Here is an 18,593-nt window from a genome sequence, read left to right on the forward strand (position 1 = left end):
TATGCAGTACACCGAGAGGGGTTTTGGCATTCGCCTGTCTTGTGTGTGTGTTTAGGGAGGGAAAAGGGCAGTTTAGCGAGAGTTGTCCGGGGCTTAGCATACACAAACACCATCATCAGTGGCGAAACACTGACACGGCCCCGCCATCCAACATGTCTACGGTATCCTGCCTTAATTAGTTCCCTTTGTTTGCTTTCTAAATGACCTCGGCATAAACCCCCTAGCGAGGGTGAAGTGGGGACGAAGCAATTATTTCCTTTATTTATATTTTGGCGCTAGCGCCCGTTTCCAGAGGAAAGGCCAATATCAGCTTTCACCCAACCATCTGTTTCATCAGTGTAGTGTAGTGCATACATATACACAGTGGAACACACAAAGCTGTGGATTCAATTTGACATCATAATGCTAATCCTGGTTGAGCCCTTTTGGAGAAGTCTGCCACGCTACATGACCACTGTAGTTAGTGTAAAGCAGGGTGTTGTTTCATAACAGTGCAGGAAGTCTTTGACCCGGGTGGGCCTGCATTTAACAGATGTTCTCGGACTCCCTAAGACGCTGTTGGGTATGCTTGTACGCTAGTATCATTGCTATGCTGATTCACAAGCAACAAAGTACTAGCATATTGTTCTAACCTCTGCACTGTGCACAGGAAAATGGGCTATTTGAATAATTTAGTCCTCTAGCAAAGACTCGATTGGAACCAGCTAATTTAGTTAATAGCTGGAACAAATACATGCTACTGGACTGTTAACATCTGAAAACAGATTGTGTATCTTTCCAGTGCATATGTGTATGAATACTAACATTACAAAAATTAAAGCGTTTCAAAGGCCTTTACCTCTAGTGTACACTCATGTTGAAGGCTCCCTTCTCGTAGATGCAGTTGTACTGGACCATGTAAGAAGTTACATTGTGTGATTTCATTAACAATAGTTAACAGTGTTGGAGCTGATAAACACTTAACACCAAGTTTTTCGGAGCACCCTTACATGAACGCTAATGCTAAACATATTTAACTCATACTTAACTCATGTAACAAATTAAACCTTAGACGTAATTAACACGTAATTTACTAGTGTTTGCCCAAGAGCGCTTTACTGGTACACTTACCTGTGTTGAAGTGCTGTATTGAGGTGAAGTGTTGTGTTATATATAAACTTTATTACAGGCTCAGGGCCCACATTGGACACATTACAATACACACATCAACAACACATGTAACAAATGAAGGGTTTATTTGCAAAACGGTGTATCTCCATTTTTTGACTTTTGCATTTTATTATTGGAAACGACTGTTCAGAGGTCACCCATGTGTGAATTCTTACCATTCAAATATTTTGAGAACATACTTTTTTAAGCTATATAAAATGCATTATGCAATGCATTTCAATGGAATGCTCAATACAAAAATGTCAATTCCCCAACATTCTATAAAATGGAGATACACCGTTTTGCAAATAAAGCCTTCAAATATACTCATGTGACAAACAAATGACATTGTATGACTTAATGAATGTATTTACAGTAGCAGTGTCTGCAAAGGGTTCGGCTCACCTGTGCACTCGTGCTGCAGGCCCTTGCCGTAGTGTCCCTTCTCGCAGACGCAGTCGTACTGGCCCGTGTGAGTGCCGCACCTGCAGCTGGCCATCAGGTCGCAGCAGTCCTGGCCGGCCTCGCACAGGGAGGAGCAGTGGGACAGGTCCTCCTGGATGTAGCCTCCTGTGGGCAAGTCTGTGGAGGACATGAGGATCATTTTATTAAGATAGAGAGAGTGTGTGTGTGTGTGTGTGTGTGTGTGTGTGTGTGTGTGTGTGTGTGTGTGTGTGTGTGTGTGTGTGTGTGTGTGTGTGTGTGTGTGTGTGTGTGTGTGTGTGTGTGTGTGTGTGTGTGTTTGTATGACGAGTCCTCTTGGATGTGGGCAAGTCTGTAGAGGACATGATAAGGGCATATGAGGATGAGGAAGATAATCAGAGAAGCCGACAAGGGGGTGCCAAGGGGTCTGCTCTTCTGGGCACAAGGTGAGTGGCGGCTCAGATTCGGGTACCCATTTCTTGGCACGTATTGAGCCGGGGGGGGGCTTTGTCTAGCCCTGACGATAATGATGATGATGATGATGAAGGAGGAGGAGGAGGATGGGGGCACCGTGGTTCACTTGGCTAAGATGCCGCACCATCAAGGCTCTAAATTAACACCCGCAAACCAGCCAAATGCTGTTGAAAATTTAGTTTGAAAGGTAGAATGTAAAACTTACTAGCCACTTTGACCCATTAGTGAGTGTGAATTTAGCTAGTAAGATTAACATCTACAAGTTATTAGCCCTACATACCATTATACAGAGGACCTGGGTTCGTTTCCAACCTGAGGTCAATGCCCGATCCTTCCCCAGTCGTCTAACCACCTATTTACTTTTTCCCAATTCCTGTCTCACTCTGACTGTCCTTCCTGAATAGCAAAGGTGTACAATCCCAAAAACAAATATTCAAAAAGATAATAACAAGGATGAGGAGACATTTTGTTATTTACAGCTGCTTGAACAATGTACTATTCGGTGGCCAAGTCTGTGGAGAACATGAGGAGAGAACAGGAGGATTGGGATTCATTATTATGCTTTATTATTATGCTTCATTTGGATTTAAGTCTACAAGAGTCATTTCCCTTTGAGATCATTTAAGGTTGTTTGTGTGCATGCGTACATGTGTGCATGCGAGCGTGGCGTGCGTGTCTGTTTGTATGACTGGGGGTTGTTTCATACAGTCAGGAAGAAATACATTTGGTGTCTCCAAGGTACTGTAGCCATTTAACAGGCTTATGTTTGCAACTTACAGGTGCAACAACTGAATTTTGGAAACACTGCATGTGTATTCCAGCAACATATTTCACTGATTTAAATGGCTTCACTGCACCCCACGTTATTTGAATCTCAAAGCCAAAGGTCATGAATTCAACATATTGTGTTGCACCAACACGCAATACAGTAATGGCAAAAGTAAACTACCATACAGTACATGATCAGTGCAATGTTTTGCAAGTGGCTTGACTGGGAAGTAAATGAGATAAAACTGATTTTGAGCTTGAGTAACGAACATGCAACTCAATCCATCAAGAATCTCTGGGTTTCATAAGGTTTTGGAGATCTGGAAGAAGAAAGAAAGAAAAGGGAAAAAGGGAGAGGAAAAAAAGCATTTGTGCAAGCTACCCTGGATAAGCCTGTCTGCCTGGCCACAAAACAACAGCGTTGTACAGTGTGTGTGTGTGTGTGTGTGTGTGTGTGTGTGTGTGTGTGTGTGTGTGTGTGTGTGTGTGTGTGTGTGTGTGTGTGTGTGTGTGTGTGTGTGTGTGTGTGTGTGTGTGTGTGTGTGTGTGTGTGTGTGTGTGTGTGTGTGTGTGTGTGTGTGTGTGTGTGCTGTGTGTGTGTGCGCGTGCGTTGGGTTGTTATAGAGATAGAGAGGGGTGAAGCATGAGGGTGGCAGCAGGCAGGGGGGGCGTGCTGGCTCAGGCGTGCGCCTGCGTTTCCCCTTTTTGTTTCTTTGTGTTGTGATGACGGCCCCCAGATGTGTGCACACATGGCTGCAGGCTCGGAGGCCTGGGGGCTCTGGGTCTGGCAGCACTCTGAGGCGGCTTGGAGAGCGGCTATCTCTCCTCCGACACACGGCATGGACTGATAGAGGCTCCCCCACAAGCTTACCCCTGCCAGCAACCCCCCCCCCCCACACACACACACACACACACACACACACACACACACACACACACACACACACACACACACACACACACACACACACACACACACACACACACACACACACACACACACACAAGCCCACAGGCCTCCGAGCCTCAGGCCAGACGGTGTCCGCTGCACTGTCTAAAGCAGCAGGGGGTGGGGGAGTAATGGGATCACAGTAATAACTGATCTAGTCCTTATCTGCGATGGATGTATTTTGTTAACGTTACAAATGATGGAAGATGCTTGGAGAGCCTCTCCGAAACACAGAAGGAGTTGACAGGACTCACCCCACAAGCCTCCCCTCTCAACAACCCTCACCTCAGGCCAGACGCTCTCCCCTGCAGACCTGACTGATGAAGAGGGAGCATGTGGGATCTATGCCTAAGTTGTAAGTCCTTATCTACTGTGGATGCATTTTGTTAATGGTATGAATCATAGAGACGGCTTGGAGAGTGGCTACCTTTCAACGCACGGCAGAAACCGATAGGTCTCCCACATATGCCTCCCTCCAACAAGCATAAAGTCGCCCAGCACCATTTGTGAAAGCCCACCTGGGAAACTCCCATTGTTATTGTGATGCTGCGCTTCACAGTAGAAGTGCTCACTGCACACAATGAAATTGCATTTACTGTATGCCTCACCCATGCAAGGGGGCAGCCCCAAGGGAGCAGTGTGTTGGGACGGTACCAGGCTGTCCACCAGACTGTCTCGTGTCTCCCCTCGTGGCTTGTGAAGGGGGATGGGGGAAAGAAGGATCTAGTATCTCTCCAGTCCTCAACAGCTTTGGAGGTATTTTGTTCAGGGTGGGTGATATTTTTTGTGGATATTTGAGAGAAGTATAGACAGCAAAGGTTCGACCTCCCTTCACCATCTAATGAAAAAAGACCGGAAAACGAGGGAGGATCCATCCCGAGTTGCAAACTCTGATCTTTCTTGTATTTATTGTTAAGGGTACACATGATGTTGATTTGAGGATGACTATCCCCGTGAAAAATGAGGACATCTGGCACTGCCGTGGCCAACCGGTAGAGCACTCGCCTGCCATGCGGCTGACCCGGGTTCAATTCCCGGCCCGGGTCCTTCGCCAACCCCTCTGTCTCTCTCCCAATTTGCTTCCTGTCCACCTCTCACACTGTCCTATCAAATAAAAAGTCGAAAGAGACCCCAAAAAAAAGAAAGATTAAAAAAAAAGAAGAATGATGACATCTGATAGTGGCAGCAGCAGTGGTAACGTGATGGGTGTAGCTCGGGAGGGAGGGAATGGCCACGGTGGTAAGATGGATGGGCTACAGGCAATTTAAGATCAGAGTGCCCTCGAAACCGCAGACCTGCAGTAAATGGTCAATGAGGCAACTCTATAGCTCTCTTGATTGGCTCCTCCCAACCACTATGGAGAAACACTATGGTGTGTGTGTGTGTGTGTGTGTGAGAGAGAGAGAGAGAGAGAGAGAGAGAGAGATGTATGTGTGTGTGTGTTTTACAACATAGACTGCGGTTTTGTGTTTATATGTTTTACAGCTGAGACGAGCCCACAGAGATATTTGATATACAGTGCACTGTTCTTCTTCAGTCACCCATGACTTGAGCTTGCAACAACAACAGCACTCATATTGTATTGAGATTTTTTTTCCTGAAGTGAAGTGTCCTCCCATGAGTGTAACATCGTTAAACCCCAAAAATGTACGAGACAATTTTGAGCAAAAATGAAGAGTGGGGGAAACCTGGCTCAGTGGGCTAGTGCACTGTGCCATTACCACAGGATCCAGGGCTCGATTCCGGCCCAAGATCATTTCAATCAATCAATCCTTCACCATCTTTCTCCATATTTCTCTCATATTTCACCATATTTCCCCCTGGGATCAATAAATGCTACTCTACTCTTCTCTCTCTCACTGTCCTATCTGAATTATAAAGGTGTTAAAGCCCCAAAAAATCTTTCAAGAAAAGAAAATGAAGAGTACCTTTGTGAGAAGGGATTAAACCATTCCTGACTACAAACTTCTATCTTTGTCAAACTACCAGGGGCTGTTTTCCTGCGGAGTTAGAACCATTTACCAAAGAAAAGTGGTTACACTTTATTTTAAGGAGGCCGTTGGTAAATTTTTCTGTTGTCATATGTTAACTCCTGATTCTGGGATTTTGGAAGTTCTACATGAATTATCGAAAATTGAAAACAGCTAAATATGTTGCTGCCAAATGCGGAAAAATTCCTAGAAAAAAGTATTCAACTTCCTGTCCTGTCCACATCCTCAAAACTGCTGCCAAAGTCATGCACATATACTCTGATTGACAGGCAGCTATCCACACACCTGAACCTGATTGATTAACCCAGGGAGCGCTGACATTTTGTAAACAATACTAAAGGATTTGGAGGGAGCTAGAGAATGGGCATGTACTACTTTCAGAATCCAAGGTGACAGGTAAAGGTTATATGACTACAAAGTTGCCAACTTCCACTTTAACCCACTGAGGCACGACCCCTGTTATAAAATGGCTATTACAGCGCTCCACTGGTGGACCAACACGCATTAAGGGGCTATTGTCTCTGTTAAGTTAATTAGATACAATTTAACAAAGTATGTAATAACATATAGCATTATGCACTTTACTTTAAGGTTAGGGTTATGGTTAGGGTACAGTAGCCTGTTAGGTGTAAAAGTGTATATAATATCAAGTCAATACATATAAAAAACACATAAAAAAGAAACATTAAAATAAAATGCTACGCAAATATGCTGTCTGTTCTCACCTTCGTGTAGAGCGCGACGTGCCAGAGCATCGAACTCTGCGAAGTTGTGGACGAGGTAGCAGTGCTGATCCTTGGGGTGCGAGGCCATGTCGTGCAGCTCGCGGATGTTGCCCTGCCAGATGCCCAGCGTGAAGATCTCCACGCCGCCCGAACGCAGTGCCGCCGCCACGGGCCTCGGGTCACCACCATTGGAGTAGCCGTCCGTGATTAGGAAGATGACCTTGGAGGCGTTGCGGCGCGAGTTCTGCAGGATTTGCTGTGATAGGAAGAGAAGGCACGAAAGGACTTAATGTCAGAGATAACAACAAGAGTATGGATATGTGCCTTTTTCAACAACCACGGACGGCACTGCTTTGTCTGTCTAGTACTGCACATGTGAGGAATTAGCAGATGATAGGATTTAATGTCACTACAAAGAGAAGAAGAAGAAGAACGATTGTATGCATTTTGCAATAACCATGGGCAATGCTGTGAAGCACTGATGTGAAGAGGGAGACAACCTTGGTAAAAATGTGTCTGGAGTTTTGTAATATATTTGCTGCTATAGGAAGGGAAGCAGTGAAAATGAATGAATGAATACAATTGGTAATTCTTCACATGCACTAGACAGACGAAGGAATTGAATTTTAATCACAAGTAGAAAGAGAACGACAACTACGGTATGTACATCTGCCCAACATCAAGTAAGTCCTCTAGCTGTTGGTCGCAATTAAAAGACATTCTCAGTGGTTGACAGTCTGTGCAGACGTTCAGACAACTGATTCAGTTTCATTCTTTGGTGCTCTGCATGTTCTTGGGAAATGCTTTGTCTGTGTCTGCTGTATATCAGATGATGGTTGAAATCAAACCAGGAAGGCCTGGGCTATGGCTCAAACATCTAGGGCAGGGTTTCCCAAACTGGGGTGCGTGCACCCCTGGGGGTGCGCGGCCTGCCATAAGGGGGTGCGCGAGCTGAATAGAGCAATGGTGGATATATGAGTTTTTATCTAGCATTAATAAAAATTAAGTAGTTTTTAATAGCATGGCGCATTATATGCTGGAAGGGTCCATCTGAAGTGTAGTTTAATTCCAAGACTATTGGAAAAGAGGATTCCCCAAAAACGGCTGTGTGTAGTGTGCAGTGAATGAGCAGTGAATCCATACTTGCGCGGCCATCAGCACACCAAAATATTCGCTCAGGGGGTGCGTGAACCACTTTCAAATGTACAAGGGGGTGCGCAGGGAAAAAAGTTTGGGAACCCCTGATCTAGGGCAGTGTACTGCTCGCCAGGGACCCAGGTTCGATTCCGGCTCCAGGTCATTTCCCAATCCTCCCCTCCCCTATCTCTCTCTCCCAAACACTTCCTGCCATCTCTTCACTGTCACTATCAAATAAAGGAAGTTAATCATCAGATGTAAGAAAAAATAAATCAAACCAGGAAGAGAAATGCCACTAAATAGTATGGACATATCCTGTCAGGGATTCTGCAGCCAGAAAGAAAAGAAAAAAACAGACAGAGAGAGAGAGAGAGAGAGAGAGAGAGAGAGAGAGAGAGAGAGAGAGAGAGAGAGAGAGAGAGAGAGAGAGAGAGAGAGCAAGAGAGAGAGCGAGAGAGAGAGAGAGAGCGAAAGAGTAAAACAACTACTGGGAACAGCTGAACATAACCCTCTCAAACGCAGACAAGACCGTGCCTTCAAGAAAACAAGCTTCCCATCCCAAACCCGGCATTTAGCCCCGAAGTTTACGACTCATCGCGCGTAATTACAGTTACAGCTGCTAAAAGCGGGAGAGACTAAAACGTCTTTATTTTAAAACACATTCCCTTTTACATCCGCTCAAGGCAGCCTCTCTCTTGGCTTGATCAGGTGTTTATCGTTAAAAGCCATGGCGAGGATGATTGACAGGTGCACAAATGGGAGGACTAGAAAGACAAACGTCAAAAGACAAAAGTGAGAACATTTGGGGGGGGGGGGGGGTTAGGGGGGACTCAGATACTACGTAATAAAAGAAACAAAGGAGTTAGGAGAGGAGTTATGAGAACAAGATGGTGAGACAAAGACGATGGTGAGACAAAGACGTGTAAAAGAAAGGGTGTGGAGCATGCTATAAAGATAGTGAGAGCATGAAAAGTGTGTGTTTTCGCTACGAGATGGATGAGGTGGAGGTTTGGAGAACGCTCAAAGTCTTTCTTCTTTAAAGCCTAATTGGCTGCCCTTCAAACCTTTTTACGTTTTATCTCCTCCTATTTTTCTTTTTTCACTCCCTCTTTCCTCCTTCCCTTCCGTCTTTTCCTCCCCCTTCTTCTTGTTTCGTTCTCTGGGGTTCTATCCTGCACCCTCGCACGGAGAGACGTAATTACAGGGCCCCTGAGCCCAAGGAGAAAAGGCCATGCAGTTCCTCCGTGCTCCAGAGAACGACAAAGAATGAGGGAGGAGAGGAGAGGCGAAAAGAAGATAGAGAGGAGAGAGAGGAGAGAATAGAGAGAAGAGAAAGATGAGTGGAGAAGAGAAAGATGAGTGGAGAAGAGAGCGAGGAGGAGAGGACAGGCACCGCAGCTCCCTCGGTTCTCGCCTGTGCCCAATCCCAGCTGTCACCCACTCCTGCTGCCCTTCCATTCCACACTCCACCCCCCCTCTCCACAAAACTCCCACAAAAACAAAACTTCACTCCCCGGCACCCCTCCACCTACCCCCCCTTTCCGCTCTCGCCTCCCAGACTCCACAATCCCTGCTCCAGCTACTCCATGCCACCGCCCTGGAGCTCCTCCTTCACCTCCCCAAAGCTCCCACGAAAACAAAACTTCACTCCCCAACACCCTTCCGTCCACTCCCTAAACCCCCCCCCCCCCCACCACCACCACCACCACCAACACCACCATCCCCACCAAGCCTCTGCAACCCCTCCTGCCGTCTCTCGCCATGTCCCCTGGGCCTGCTGGCTGTCACCGCAGTGATGTCATTGCGGCCTTTGCACCCTCCACTCCTCTCCCCTCCTATCGCAGTGGGGCCCCCAGGGAACAGCAGCAGCAGCAAGGAGGAGGAGGGTGTGATTTTTCGGGGGTTTTCGCTGTGGCACAGTTCCCCAGACGACCATAAGTGCGCCAGAGCTGAAGGAGTCTTGGGTAATCGCCATGTAGTGTATGTGGGCCGGCGTTGTGGTGATAGTGGTGGCGTCAGTGACCGAACATGGCACATTCACGGGGCGGCAGTGGTGATGAGACATAGCATGGCACATTGGGGGGTCCGTACGTACTAGTGCGAGCTCGTGTGCTAATGTGTCTACTAATGCGACTGACTGACCACAGAACTGTGGGAAGGCATGTCATGAAAGTTGGTATTTTTGTTGGGTTGGATATTAGTCCAAAAATGAGGGGAATAAATGGAAACAAGAAATATTTTTCGTCTTTATGATGGAATGTTCCACAGTGTTCCTCCACACTTGGACGTGCATTTTTAAACGACATGCTGCTCTGAGGAAAAACATTTCTTCTTCTCCCCACATAGAGCACCATACACAGCCTCTTAAAGTGCTAGCTGAAATCATGTGTAGCTGTCAACTGACTACAGGTATGCAAAAAACAGGAGATACTCTTTAAAGGTTATACATATAGTGTTTCACTCCCTCTCCTTCTCACACACTAGCTCACCTTTACTTACACAAGTAGTTTTCCGTTTCAAGTACTGGAAAGTCATCAAACTGTATACTAGTCCTGGCACTGAGCCTCATTCTTTCTGTGTGCCACTTCAGTATTTCAAGGGGTAAAAAAAATACCTGCTACTGTTTGTGTGTGTGTGTGTATGTGAGTGTGCATTTAGTATGTGTGTACTGTAAGTGTGTCCAGACTTGTGACAGAGTGCCTAAGACAAACACAGACAATGTGTTTCATAACACAAAGTCCCATTTGATTGATTTCAATCACTGTCTTTTGTTTTAGAGAGCAACCACCGACCTTCTCTCCTAAATTAATCTCATGTCATCTGGATGTTCTCTGCTCTCAAGGGTCACATGGTACCACTGGCTGACTGGCTGCACATTGCTGGCACAACTCCAGATTTCAGAGTCAGAGCTTAAAAGCCGTAGCCACTAAAGATCCATGTCAGAGGCATGACTGATCCTTCAGGCAGAGACCCCTGGTACAGACAGAGATACACAGACAGAGATACACAGACACAGTACATTTTGCAGTGTTAATTCAACATTGTGAGAGTTGAATTCAACACTCTTCTAATTGGTGTCCTGCTCTCAAAGTGTTGAAATACTGTCAGAAGCATGACTGATCCTTCAGGCAGAGACCCCATGTCAGGCAGCTGGCGAAAACATGGCTATGGCTTGTAGTGGGGGCACTCTCACAGTTACCCCCAACTCCCCCTGACCCATTGAATACCCTCCTCAAAAGACACCCCCCCCCCCACACACACACACACACAACTCCCCCTGACCCATTGAATATCTTCCTCAAAAGCCCCCCCCCCCACCTCACAGCTTGACAAACTTGAGAAAATCAGAAATGTTCACCAAAAACGACAAACCATTCACGCCATAATCCCCTTCAAAACAGGGAAGATTGCAGTAGAGTCCATAGCTTGAAGTCCTCTCTGGCCATAGCAGTGTGTTCTCACAAGCTGCCCAAAGAAGAAGCAGATTCTGGAGCGTGTGAGGGAATATGAACACCACTTCTCCATGCCATCTTATCCCAAAAGCTTCAAGCACTTCAACCACATACATCTATTAAGGGATTGAGAAGAAGGTTTGGACAGCCGACCTGGCAGGAGCCTACAACTCCTGAATTGTAAGGAATTTGACTCTCTTTCTCTGGCCTTCTTCAAAAACCAGCTCTCATAAAGTGCATTCAAGGACCTCCCCTATTTCAACCACATGGATGGATGACCTCCTGACTCTTTGAAGGGAGCGTCTCGTCATCACACCTGGCAATCCGTAACTAATCTTCTCCATCGCCTCTTGCATCAGACAGCTGTCTGCTGGAAGTTTTCTCTCAACACAACTGCAGAATTTACGTGATGCTATACGCCGACAAAAGATGGTGAGGTAGAGAGAGAGAGAGAGAGAGAGAGGGAGGGAGAGAGAGAGAGAGCAGGAAATCTGCCCATCTTTCCATTCCCAGGCGTTTGCCCTCGACTGCTCCCTGTTGTAGCTATATTTCTTGCAGAGGCATTCTGCGGAAGACAAGGAGGCACAAGAATTCCGAGGCCAACGCAACCGCTCTGCAAACTCTCTCTCTCCATTCGGAAGTCGGAGTGCTTGTTTTGACAGGGTATATCAGTTCTTGGCTCGAGTGGCTAGAACAAGAACAACAACAAGGGGAACCCACAGGAGAAAAACAAAAGCCCTCACTGGGTTTCTGGTATCCCTCCTCTGAGATCGTTACTAGATATTCGAAAGATGCTTTTTATATCGTAAGTCTAAGTAAGTAACTGAGTATTTTCCACTTGGTGGCAGTTTTATGAATTCTAAACTGGATTTCTGATGGGTGGTGTTTATATAAGATTACTTTTTGATAATCTTAATCTTCATCTTTCTCATATGCTTTTTATTCAGGCATTTTCCACTATGTTGCTGTTATATGACCCCTATAGATTGGCTGTGGAGTCTGCTTGAGACCGTTGATGTTGCTTACGAAACATCTGCGGGAAGTTACAGACTTTTATCTTCCATGCAGATTTTCGTGTCTAGTTTCCCTATCCTGTGGAGGATTTCCACATCCAAATCAAACAATGAAATGAGGCCGAAAACTAAAGTCTGTCAGTCTATCACAAAAAAAATCACTTGAATTTCTCAAACTCATCATCAACAGCGGAAAAAGCTGTGAAATGTCTTTCCAACTTCAACATAGCGTGACCATATTTTGAAATGTGCTGGACCATAACTACGTTCATTAAACATATAGAGTGGAGTCAGGGAAGCCAACAGAGGGTGGGGGGTGGGCAAAGGGGTCGGCTGCCCAAAGCAGAATTGGATCCTCATTACTTTGTATGTATTGGGAGGAGGGGCCCTTTCAGATGAGTTTGTCCTGAGCCCGGTCATAGCTGTCAGCGGCCCTGAGTGGCGTAGCGCGGTGCGGACCACACATATGGAATACTGTGTAATGGGGGAGCGGCAGCTGACGAGTGTATTACATCTGCTGTCCATCAAGTGTCCTTCTGGGAGCCGTGGGATCATATTAGCGCCCCTGGAAGCCGAGAAAAGCTTAGCGATCGCCCAGAAAGCATGTCCATCCATTCTAGTAATTGCCAAGGACGTTAGGGAGACCGAGTGTTTTCTTATTCGTGTATAGGACTACTGTAGCTCACTTCTTGGCCCCTGTCAAATCCTCATGAATCACACCAAGGACTATGGTGGGAGCATAAAACACGAGTGGGTCATAAAGTTAAGACATGGTCCGATAATTGGGGTCTTGTATGCTATACGTAGCTGGGTAGCTAGCTATGGCATAGCAGGAATTATTTTAAAACTTTTTCATTCCTGAGGAAAAAATTGCTGGTTTCATTTCCATGTCGGTTTGGCACATCGGGTGTTTTTTTTTATTATAGGAAACATCGGGGGGTTAATGTCAGATTGGAAAATGGCTTTTGTCGACTGAAAAGTGACATGATGGGGATGGGAGCAAGATGTTGCAGAGGGCGGGGGGCAAGGAAACATATGAGTCTGTCATGGCCATGTCAGATGTCTAAGGCATGCAAAGACCTCTTGAGGCAAGTGGACAAAAGAAAGCAGATCTGCAGATGGCAGTTCAGATAGAGGAGACCTACGGTATTTTTTTAAATTATTTTCACATGAGTGAGGTGGATTCCATTGCCAAGCACCTGCATAGAAAATTCAACCAAACAAAAAGCTATGAATATTACTTAATGGAAAGTTCTCATTTACGTGAAGGGTGTTATGGAATTCAGATTATAAAATGTGTGAAACGTGCAGACATTTTCCAATAGACATATTCATATGGGCATACACACAGACATAGAAACAGAGACAGACACACAGACAGGCAGACAGACAGATGGAAGGACTCACTCTCTCTTTCTCTCTCTCACCAAAAACAAGGACTATTTTCAGGCAAAGTAGTGCGAGGCCAATCTAAGAGTTTCCACTGAAGTCATATGTGCTGGGATTAGCTCCTTGTAGTGGCCCAATCCAGGCCATAAATCCACCACAGTGGCCCTCGCTCCCCTCACCCTCCTCCTCTCACCCACTCCTCCACCTCCTCTCCTCACCCTCTCCTCTATCCTCTACCTCCTCTCCTCCTCCTCTACCTCCTCCTCTCACCCTCTCCTCTATCCTCTACCTCCTCTCCTCCTCCTCTACCTCCTCCTCTCACCCTCTCCTCTACCTCCTCTCCTCCTCCTCCACCTCCTCTTCTCACCCTCTCCTCTACCTCCTCTCCTCACCATCCTCCTCATCTCTCCTCATCCATCTCCTCCTCCTCACCCTCTCCTCTTCCTCTCCCTCCTCCTCTACCTCCTCTCCTCTCCCCATCTCCTCCTCCTCTCCTCCTCTCCTCACCTCCTCCTCACCCTCTCTTCTTCCTCCTCTCACCCTCTCCTCTTCCTCTCCTCACCTCCTCCTCATCTCCTCCTCACCCTCTCCTCTTCCTCTCCCTCCTCCTCTACCTCCTCTCCTCTCCCCATCTCCTCCTCCTCACCTCCTCTCACCCTCTACCTCCTCTCCTCACCTCCTCCTCTTCCGCCTCTCACCATCTACTCCTCTCCTCCACTATCTTCTCTCGCTCTTTTCAACCTCCTCTCCTCTCCTTCTCTCCCTCTTCTCACCCTTTCCTCTCACCCCTCCCCTCTACTGCCATCTCTCCAACAACATTCACAGCACAAGACATAAGGCAGGCCCACAGCCAGACAGACAGAGACAAACACACACACACACACACACACACACACACACACACACACACACACACACACACACACACACACACACACACACACACACACACACACACACACACACACACACAGAAAAAGTATAGAAAAAAACACATGAATATGTGCCATATATACATGCACACACACACACACACACACACACACACACACACACACACACACACACACACACACGCATGCGTGCACACACACACACACACACACACACACACACACACACACACACACACACACACACACACACACACACACACACACACACACACACACACACACACACACTAACTCGCTCACTCTATCATACCATATACGCACACACGCATGCTCATGGAATCACAAATGCACATACCAGAGACGGCTGGCTTTCCTGAAGAGCCCTAAGTATTTTGACTAATACTCTCTCCTTCTTTCTTTCATTTCTCTGTGTATCACTCCCTCTATCGTCCTTTTCTTTCTGCGTCTCTCTCAGTCCATCTCTCTGGTGCAAAGATGCTATCTTTTCCAGAAGCTCCATGCTCCCTCGTTCTGTCTGTCTGACACCCCCCCCCCCATCTGCCTCCCTCGACTTATCTCCTGACAGCAGAGATGGCTATCCTTTCCAAGACTTCCATGTTCTCTCAGTCTCTCTGTCTCCCTCCCTCTCGCGCTCTTTCTCCCCATCTTCCACTCTCCCCATCTCTCTCTCCCTCTGTCTCTCTTCATTTATCTCCTTAACAGCAGAGATGGCTATCTCTTCCAGGAGCTCCGTGCTCCGTTTGCCTCAGGAAACAGCTCACCGCTGTTAAGGGCCCCTGAGTATTTTCACCAATACTCTCTCCCTCCCTCGTCCTCCATCTCAGTCTCCTACTCGCTGTCTCTCACTCCATCTCAACACAGTAAACATTATAATCCAACACTTTTAACATTTTCTAGAGTGTATTTGGTCCCTGAAAACTATCTAAGTGTTGAATTAACAGTACAATTTTTTCACTGTGTATCTCCCTCCATCTCTCTGTCGCTGTCTCTGCGTCTCGTTCGCTCTCTCTCCAGCAGGAAGCACCTCGCTGCTGTAAGGGCCAAGTAAGTAGCCTCACTGTAGTGACAGCATGTCAGCGCAGCGCTCGGGCCTCCAAGTCTGACACCGACCACCTGCGGGGTTCTCCACTCGGCCACCCCTGCCACACTCCACAGGTAGAGATCAAATCAGACTGACAGCCTGTTTGAAAGAGGGAAATCTTGTTTTTTTCTTTTACTTTTCAAATGGGGCAAGAGGAATTGCTTACATTTTTCGGACTGTTGAAAGTGTTCCGCTTCGTTGAGAGACTCTAGAAGCTTAAACCGAGAAACAATGTTTACGGTGGCTGTTATGGATGAGAAACACATTTATCTGCCTGGCCCCTTCATACGTAAGCTAATATGCGAGTCCTATTTTTGTAATTATGTCCTCTGGGCTTGTTTATTAGATGAGTTATAAATGAAACAAGGTCTGAGTAAATAGGAAAAGAAAATGACTTGAGCTATTGGTCTCCTAGTAACAGCTGTTCTGGTATGTTTTGTCTTTCTTCTCTCTCTCTCCCTCTCTCTCTTGTGCAATACAACACAGATGATTGCAATAAAACGAGCTGTTTTCCTTCTTGTCAAAGTGTTGTTCAACTGTGATCCCTATCACTGTCTCTGGGGATGTGTCCTTAGCCAAAACTTTCACATTCAGAAGTTGGTTGCCCCCGCTTGACTTTTTCCACTGTTTCACTCCACTCCTTAGTCTACTTTGCTTATGCGTATCCTAGTGTGTGCGTACATGTGTGCGTGTGTGTGTGTGTGCGTGTGTGTGTGTGTGTGTGTGTGTGTGTGTGTGTGTGTGTGTGTGTGTGTGTGTGTGTGTGTGTGTGTGTGTGTGTGTGTGTGTGTGTGTGTGTGTGTGTGTGTGTGTGTGTGGTTGTGTGTGTGTGTGCCTGCTTTTTTTCCTTAGTAACCCATCCTTGAAATTTTGGACATTGCCCTGAAAATGCAAAAACGGGGGCCATGCCAGAGCCAAAACAGCAGAACTAATAGCCTCCCTGTCTAAGTGAGGCCTTTGGGCAGGGAAGGAAACCAACCTCAGCAATAATAGTAATAATAATAATAACGAAAAAAGAGAAAAGAGATGGAAAATTATTCTAGAAAAAAAGAGTGATTATGAATGGAGACTGGAATATGTATTGTGTTTGTGTGTGTGTGGAGGGGATGACTAAGCGTTTGAACTGAAGGGTGAAATGTCTAACTCAGCTCAGCGTTTTCTCAGAAAAGAAAGTTCTAGAAAATAAAAGGCTTGCTCCTCTGTAATATGCTAATAATAGTCGATCAGTAGGTCTATATACTACACAGTATATCCTCTGCTCCATGCTGTGTAGAGTAAACTAGTCTGCCCAGCTGGGTTATTTTTCTATTGACTTTCTCAAATCTTCCTTGCACGGGTCAGGCGCAGCTGTCTCTTCATATGAGTATGATTTGAAGCAGTCCTTTGCTACTACTACTACTACATCTGCAAGCTGTAAACCCGCAAGCATTTAAGGAGCTTCACCATGCATGCCAACCCAACCTTTCAGCATGGAGTATGAGGGACATTATCTTCTACAGTTGCATAGTATCTCTTTAATCTACTCAGACAAGGCTCCTGTTAGAAATTTGCTGTAGAGACTGTAGTAGTGACTTTATTGATTCCGCAGGGGGAAATAAAGAACATTGTTACCAAGTCATAATGCATTTCTTGAGGGTCTGTGTAATGTTGTAGTAGTGTAGTAGTACTATAGCAATATAGTATTTTCAATTACTACTTCTATTATGCACATTATGAGGATACACAGGCCTGATGTTATTACTATCGTGTCAAGCAGCACAGCAGTTCAAAGAGGCTTAGCGGACCTGTGCCTCATAGCAGAGACATGAAAGATTTTTTAAGCACCACTGTGCAATACTGTATTTTAGAGTCCAAAATGACTCTAATGAGCCTTTCAGATGACTTTTTGTCCCGGGACCCAGTCACAGCTGTCAACGGCCATGCTCTTGGCTACCCCGTGGTCTGTGGGGAAGAAATCAAGCTTGCAAGTTGGCTGATGCTGACCTGCCACCCCTATGGTCACAATTGCTAGCTGCCAGCTACACTGCAAAAACATTGCAAGCCAGTTAAACGTAAAAAGCTAAGTTGCCCTGCTGCTGTAAGTTTGTAAGTTATCTCAACTCCAGGCGTTCTCAAGTCCAGTTAACTTAAAAACTGAAGGCAGCAGGGCAACTCACTTTTTTACATTTAACTGGCTGCAATGTTTAACAGTGTACTGTATACATGGGGCGCATCATTTCTCCAAGCTCACATCCCTTTCTTCTGTCCCCTGTCCTCGTTGTTGACTGGAGTGAGGTCAGTTTTCTATTGAACATTCATCTAACATTTAAAATATAAATGTGAACTGTCTGGAAAACTAACACTTGTTGCCAACCCAACTTTGAAACATTTGACACATTTCCTCATGTGCCAGTGCCACAGTTTAATTTCTTAGATGCAGGGTGCGATTTGTTGGGGGGGATGGGGGGGATTGTCCCCCCTTCTGGTCTTGATATTGCCACTTTTTCTACATAATTTTATCACAGTTCAATGTAATTCCATTGATATTGCTTACAATCTGAACCACATCCCCCTTCTGGTTTTCCGACAAATCGCACTCTGCTTAGATATACAGTATCACATTTGTAGTTTGAATGTTGATTAACCCCTTAGCACAGCACTATGGCTCTGTGTAATGTCATAGCAATGTTGTTATGATGTAGTTACATGTAAGCAAGTGAATAGGGTCGCTGGCGACCCCAGCTGCAGTAAGAGGCTACATTTCCTATATAAAACTGACACAAGTTGACAAAAGTTGACAAAAGGGACAGAGGACAGAGGAATGGATTCGAGTTTGGAGAAATTACTTGCTCACCATGCAGTTTAGTCAAAACAGAGCCAGCGCATTGCTGACCCTGTGACTGTAAGCAACATCAGAATCCTGCCTCTGTTGCATTCTCTCCATGCATGTTTGTGTTTTTACTTCAATAAGCATTCTTTTTTGTAAGAAAAAGGGGGTTACTTTCACTCTTTTGACATTTGCAGTTTATTTGTCCGTTGCTTGATAGCTGCGCCGTTAGAGAACATTCGGCACTGAATATTTAGTCTTGGCCCATTGAGGGAACCATGTACATAAACAAACCAAAAGTCGCAAAGTAAGGCTTTAA

At 45.9% G+C, this 18,593-nt stretch overlaps 1 protein-coding gene across 4 annotated transcripts in view; it reads right to left on the reverse strand.

Annotated features, from left to right (window-relative positions):
* Nucleotides 1–18,593, reverse strand: part of svep1 (sushi, von Willebrand factor type A, EGF and pentraxin domain containing 1) — a 222,438-nt gene that overhangs the window by 172,731 nt on the left and 31,114 nt on the right. For all 4 annotated transcript variants that reach the window (XM_063186230.1, XM_063186229.1, XM_063186228.1 and 1 more), the window contains exons 2-3: nucleotides 6,480–6,735; nucleotides 1,555–1,731 (exon numbers count right to left, since the gene is read on the reverse strand). In XM_063186230.1, coding sequence (XP_063042300.1) covers nucleotides 1,555–1,731; nucleotides 6,480–6,735 — 433 coding nt within the window. The remainder of the gene's footprint in view (nucleotides 1–1,554; nucleotides 1,732–6,479; nucleotides 6,736–18,593) is intronic.

This window comes from Engraulis encrasicolus, chromosome 21, assembly GCF_034702125.1.
Source record: "Engraulis encrasicolus isolate BLACKSEA-1 chromosome 21, IST_EnEncr_1.0, whole genome shotgun sequence".
NCBI classification, from domain to species: domain Eukaryota; kingdom Metazoa; phylum Chordata; class Actinopteri; order Clupeiformes; family Engraulidae; genus Engraulis; species Engraulis encrasicolus.